The sequence below is a fragment of the Uranotaenia lowii genome, chromosome 3 (genome assembly GCF_029784155.1).
Source record: "Uranotaenia lowii strain MFRU-FL chromosome 3, ASM2978415v1, whole genome shotgun sequence".
In the NCBI taxonomy this organism is placed as follows: domain Eukaryota; kingdom Metazoa; phylum Arthropoda; class Insecta; order Diptera; family Culicidae; genus Uranotaenia; species Uranotaenia lowii.
Genome location: NC_073693.1, coordinates 114,570,926 through 114,576,819, shown reverse-complemented (window position 1 = coordinate 114,576,819; position 5,894 = coordinate 114,570,926). Strand labels below are relative to the sequence as shown.

The 5,894-nt window shown below is 36.4% G+C and overlaps 1 protein-coding gene across 1 annotated transcript; it reads right to left on the bottom strand.

Annotated features, from left to right (window-relative positions):
• Positions 1-1,378: 1,378 nt before the first annotated feature.
• LOC129752539 (chymotrypsin-2-like) lies at positions 1,379-2,277 on the bottom strand. The gene is made up of 3 exons (XM_055748314.1): positions 2,042-2,277; positions 1,593-1,983; positions 1,379-1,528 (listed from the first exon to the last, which is right to left on the bottom strand). Exons 1-3 carry the CDS (start codon positions 2,275-2,277, stop codon positions 1,379-1,381), a joined length of 777 nt encoding a protein of 258 aa, XP_055604289.1.
• Between the last annotated feature and the right edge of the window lie 3,617 nt (positions 2,278-5,894).

Below are 5,894 nucleotides of genomic sequence, written 5' to 3'. Positions count from 1 at the left end.
TACAGCGGTCCTCAACCATGGAACCACCAACCTATTAAGGTGGATTGGTGCATTCAACGAGTTATAAGAGCTGGTGAAAATCCATCTAAAGCTTTAACTGTTTTTAGAACTAAAACCGAAGATAAATATGCTGATTATAACAAGATGTTTACAGACGGTTCAAAAAAAGATGGTTTGGTTGGTTATGGAGTTTACTCAAGTTCTCTTGAAATCAGAGGTAGAATAAACGATGAATGTTCGGTTCTATCTGCGGAGCTAATGGCCATTCGTATTGCTATAGAAAACGCATCAGAAAATACCAAAACAGTAATCTTCTCCGATAGTGCAAGCAGTTTAAGGGCGATGGAAACTGGCAACTCTAAAAACCCATGGATTCAAGCATGTGAAAGAGCGGCCCTTAAAAAGGACATAATTCTGGTGTGGGTTCCGGGGCATGTAGGGATCCCAGGTAACGAAGCAGCTGACTCCTTAGCTAACAGAGGTAGACTCGCAGATATGACCTATAAGAAAATTCCAAGATCTGATGCAGTGCGATATGCAGAACGAATGATTTGGGAAGCTTGGCAGTTGGAGTGGAGTGCATGCAATCCGGGTACACAATTAAATGGGATTAAAGACAAAGTAGGCAAATGGAATGATCGAGATAACCAGTACGAACAACGCACACTGACTAGGGTTAGGATAGGTCACACACGACTAACACACGATTATCTCCTAACACCACATCAGGATGCTCCCATGTGCTTAGGCTGTAGTGAAAAATTATCAATCACTCACTTATTTTTGCATTGTAAAAAATTCGAAAAAATTAGGAAACAATACTTTAGAGAACAGGATTTGGACATGAAAAATTTACTTAAAAATGTTGGAAAACAGGAAGATAAAGTTTTAAACTTTGTCAAAGCAATAGGATTAACTAAGAACCTGTAAAATATTGTTATTTTTCTATTTTAAAAAGACGCGAATAACCAATGTAGGTTAAAACGTCTCTAATAATAAAAAAAAAAAAAGGTTCAAATGTGGCTCCAGAGAGTGACAGAATATTCAACGAGTACTTATTCATCGCCTAAATTATTTTAAGGTGATACTGACACAATATCTGTTTACCAATTATCAAAATTTTTTGTAGATAGACTTTCAGTGGCATTTTTGCCTTTACATGAGATTGCTAAGCGCTGGGCAGAAATTTGATTTCTGTTCTGTTATTTAGTAAATTCGAGATTGTTTCGATCCTACCATACATTTTACACAAATTTCTCATATATTCATTGTTTTCCATGAAAACATTTATGAACAAATTTTTTTTTTCAAGTTATCATCCAAGTTATTTCTTTATTGAGAGCAGTATCAATCACATCTGGTAGGCAATAGAACAGATTTAGGGATTCTCGGCAATATTCGTTCGAATCCATTCGTGGTAGTAGGAAACTCGTGCGTACGCATCCGGATAACCTTTGGCACAGGGAACACCGAAATTGACCAGCCCAATCAGTTTTCCGTCCAGCGTCAGAGGACCACCGGAATCACCCTGTAGTTAAAAAATAAATTTTATGTTTGTTGTCATGTTAAAAATCCAAAAAACAAATCCTTACATTACAAGCGCCTTCACCCGCATGAGTAAGCGTACAAATGTGCCCGATATCAACATTGGAACCAACGGACAAGTTTGAGCACTCATCGTTGGAAAGAGTCTTCAGCTGGATGGTCTGAAGTTTCGTCGGAATCGGTCCTCCGGCTGAGGTTCGTCCCCATCCGGTCAAAGTGACCTCCCTTCCTTCGTCGACTTCCTTTTCCCAGTATTGGATTGGCTGAACCGTTTCCGAAAACTGCAATTTTTCCTTCAATCGAACCAGGGCAATATCGTTGGCGAACTGCGGAACATCGTGATACTTGTGGGTGATGAACTTGTCAATGGCGTATTGTTGTCCACCTTCTTTGAGACTATTTGTACCGACTAGAACAGTCAGCTTTTCCGTTGATTGACTGCACAAATGATGAATGTTAATTCGCATTTTGATTAATTGAAAATGAAAAAACTTACTATTCAACGCAATGGCCGGCTGTTAGAATCCATCGATCCGAAATGATTGCCCCACCACAGTTGTGGCCAAATCCTTTCAACTGCAGAGACACCTGATATGGGACAGATCCTTCAGCGGCCTCCTGACCACCGACAACACGATTAACGTAGTTATCATCCAGCTGCAGCGGCACTTCTGCTCCCCAAATGTCCTTCGCCAACAGAAGCGTACAGATTAAAACGGTTGATGTTATCATTTTGAATTGGATTGATTTACACTATTCGAAGGTAGTTGAAAGGTTTGTGATGATGAGCAGGAGCTATCGTTTAACTTTTATACCTGATGAGGTGGAATCCACTTCAAAGAAATAGCTCGCCGAGGATTAAAGGCAACTTTAAAAACGGGTCAAACAATAGACAAAAGATTATTTTGATTTCTTCATTTATGGTCTTGGTCGGCATTTCATTCAGTATTTCAGTGCTTATCCCCACATAGAAGAGGAATTCCGTGAGACAAAAATAATTAACAATTCTGGTGCATTTCCTATTGCTGGACATCATCATTTGTACTTCTCCACACCTTTTGCAAGCTGATGGCCATAAGAGCGCCTATTGAAACCAGTTTGTTAAAGAAGTTATTGTATAAAACCTGTTAAAAATATTTCTAGGTCCCTGGATCGAATGATCCTCAGAGATAATCTGATCTGAATATCTTATTGATTGGGTTTTCTCATTTGTCCTAAAGTTGTCACACGCTGTCGTGTTACGACGATATGGGTCTTTCTACAGTGAGCGAAATAAGAATAGCACCACTATGTGTTTGGCTTGTTAAAATATGAATGATTGAAAATTACGAAAATTTTCTTCCACAGTTTGTTCTGAATTGCTTAACGGATAAATCAAGCATAAGTTTACTTTTTTTGGACGTAGCAATTGGCGTTGAGGACCAAAAATGTGAAAAAAGGGTGCGAAATAAGAATAGAACCCCTTGAGTTTTCCCAACAAAAACAAAATTATTTTTAAAAATTCACTGTTCAAAAGTGATAAATAATGCTTCTACGAGTTATTTGAATAGATAACTGCATTTTAGAAGTTTTCCAGAATTCCAAAGGTTTTCAAAGGTTTTGAAATGGAGGTTTTAAGAGATGTTTCTCTAGCGTTAAGGAATTAGGTATTTAAGCTATAAAACTTTATCAAACTGCTTGATTTCTTCATTTACATTCATAAGTATGATGCAAAATGATGAAACATTGATTTGAGGCTGAGTTTGAATCCAAATAGCAGGTTGGAATTCAAAAATATTAATGTTTTTTAATAATCAAACACTATTCCTCTAATTTTAAGTAATAGATGGCAGCACTATCTTGCCATTTAACCAAATTCATGAACATTTTCGAATATCCAGGATTAATAAGGGAGAGGGAGGGATGATTATGGTCAAGAAATCAATACACGTACCGTGTGAGCGCTTTGGAAATTCTAAGATCACTAAATCCAAAAAAATAAAATTGCATCAAGGTCACTAAAAGTGAAGTTTTTGGACCGATTATCAGAATAAAGTTATACCACTGATCATACTGACAGGACACTTAGAACAAAAATTCGATCATTTTCTGGCTAATTTTTTTCTTCAAATTTAGCAGGTTCGCAATACCGACGGCAGGTGGCGAACCTATAATTTTTCCGGTAGAAATTCCCTGTAGTCTGAATTGCCTGTTTTTTGCGAAAGTCGGGTGGCACTTTCTAACTGGGATAGCATTTCTTCAAATCGATCGATGCGCACTCTGGAATCGATATTGCGTACTATCGATTCCAGAGTGCGTAAATTATCCAAAAAACGAAATCGACTGTCCAGTCAGTATGGTCAGTGGTTATACTTTGCGATGCAGCTTGATGAACCAGACGGCTAGCAGTATTATTGGTATGATTTGCAATTGTGGCGGTTGTACATTTTTTTGCTGGTGATTCTTTTGCAAATTCGGAAAAGCTTTCTGCAGCGTGAATTTCCACAAAACTGTGATGGAAAAATACCTCAAAATGATGAATATAGGCCTAAATAAACTTGGAAAATCAATATTTAGACAAACATTGGTTTTAACTGCAAGATTGTGCTGCCATCTACGACTTTAAACTGGAAAAAAGGTTTACTGAACAAAACCAAAGTTTTTGATTTCCAACCTATTTTTTCTTATTAAAAATTAATCCCGAATGTTTGTTTCATCATTTCACGTTATTTTAATGAAGAAAGTTAGTAATGTGATAAAGAATTACAGCTCAAATATCTAATTCCTTAACGCTAGAGGAGCATCTCTTAAAACCCCCATTTTAAAACCTTTGAAAACCCTTGGAATTCTGGGAAACTCCTAAAATGCAGTTATCTATTCAAATAACTCGTAGAAGTATTATTTATCACTTTTACACAGTAAATTTTTAAAAATAATCTTGTTTTTGTTAGAAAAACTCAAGGGGTTCTATTCTTATTTCGCACTTTGCTACGTCCAAAAAAAGTAAACTTATGCTTGATTTATCCGTTAAGCAATTCAAAACAAACTGTGGAAGAAAATTTTCGTAATTTTCAATCATTCATATTTTAACAAGCCAAACACATAGTGGTGCTATTCTTATTTCGCTCACTGTATTGATTCAAGAATCGATCAGAAGATGCTCAAGTTTGATAACTGGAATATCTTTGGATCTTTTATTGCTCTTATGCTTTCCCATCAATTATACAAGCAAGTAATAGAATGATTTGCCAATCGTTGTCCTCTGCTCCAACGTTGCACAAGATGTATAAAATTGTCATTGTTTCACCCAGTGGAAGATCTATCTTTTCAACTCAGATTTAAGTTTGTTCGATCGATTCTTAACCATCGAAAAATTGACAACATCGTACGCTCTTTTGGATTCTTTCTCTCGTCGATATATTTAGATCCAATTTTGGTCACTGGTTTACAGTGCCATCCGTTAAGCATCTTGTCGATATTGATCAATACTTAAAATTTGATTGGCTTTTTGGAGTTTTTATCTACAGATTTTGATTTATTGACTACCTTTGTAGAAGCATTTGGAAACCTTTTTTTTATCTGTGGTTAATTTTTTTTTAAACCTTACGTCCTTACTTTTTTTAACAAACAATTTCTCATTCTTATTAAAAATGGAAAAAGATCGATCTTTCAGCGATCGATCTTCAAGTTCCGGTTTTTCATAGATGGGTCACTATTATTGGTCGTAGAATCGATCGTGGAGATCGATTATTTTCTGAAGATCGAACAATTTCAATGTAGTCCCCGATCACTTCACGCATTACCTTTTCGGCCAAACCCATTTCTCAAAAGAGTCATTTTGCGCATTGTTGTTTCGTGTAGTGAGCCAAATGGAGCATTGCAATTTCACGCTTTGAGCCATTAAGTTGTACTGGAATACGGCTGTCGGAACTATATTTTTATAAACTGGAGTTTTACAAGGAACCGTATAAAAATCGCGTCACAGTTTAACATAGTTTTAGAAGTGATTCAACAACAAATTTTGAAAAAGAGAATATAAATGAACTTTAGAATGTTGTATTTGAGGATAAGTGGTTGCAAAAAAGTATTTTGCAAATCTTATATTTTCAAAGAAAATGCTGATTGAAATTTCTTGAGACGAAAAAAGCGAAGAAAAATACAGGAGCTCCATAAAATCGAGCCTATGGGGGCATCCATAAATTACGTAACGCTCCTAGGGGGGGGGAGGGAGTAAGCTCGAACGTTACGAATTGTGACATAGGGGAGGGGGGGAGGTATGCTTATCGTTACGTAACGATTTTTTTTCTAAAAAATGTCAGTTTACTTAATCGCAGCTATTTTGATGTCATACAATTTTTGCAGAATGATAA

Excerpts from the sequence above, each read along its gene's own strand:
- LOC129752539 (XM_055748314.1), bottom strand. The coding sequence starts at position 2,277 with ATGATAACATCAACCGTTTTAATCTGTACGCTTCTGTTGGCGAAGGAC. Across the intron at positions 1,984-2,041 it reads GCCGGCCATTGCGTTGAATA|TCAATCAACGGAAAAGCTGA; the intron begins GTAAGTTTTTTC and ends TCATTTGTGCAG. Across the intron at positions 1,529-1,592 it reads CGGGTGAAGGCGCTTGTAAT|GGTGATTCCGGTGGTCCTCT; the intron begins GTAAGGATTTGT and ends TTTTAACTACAG.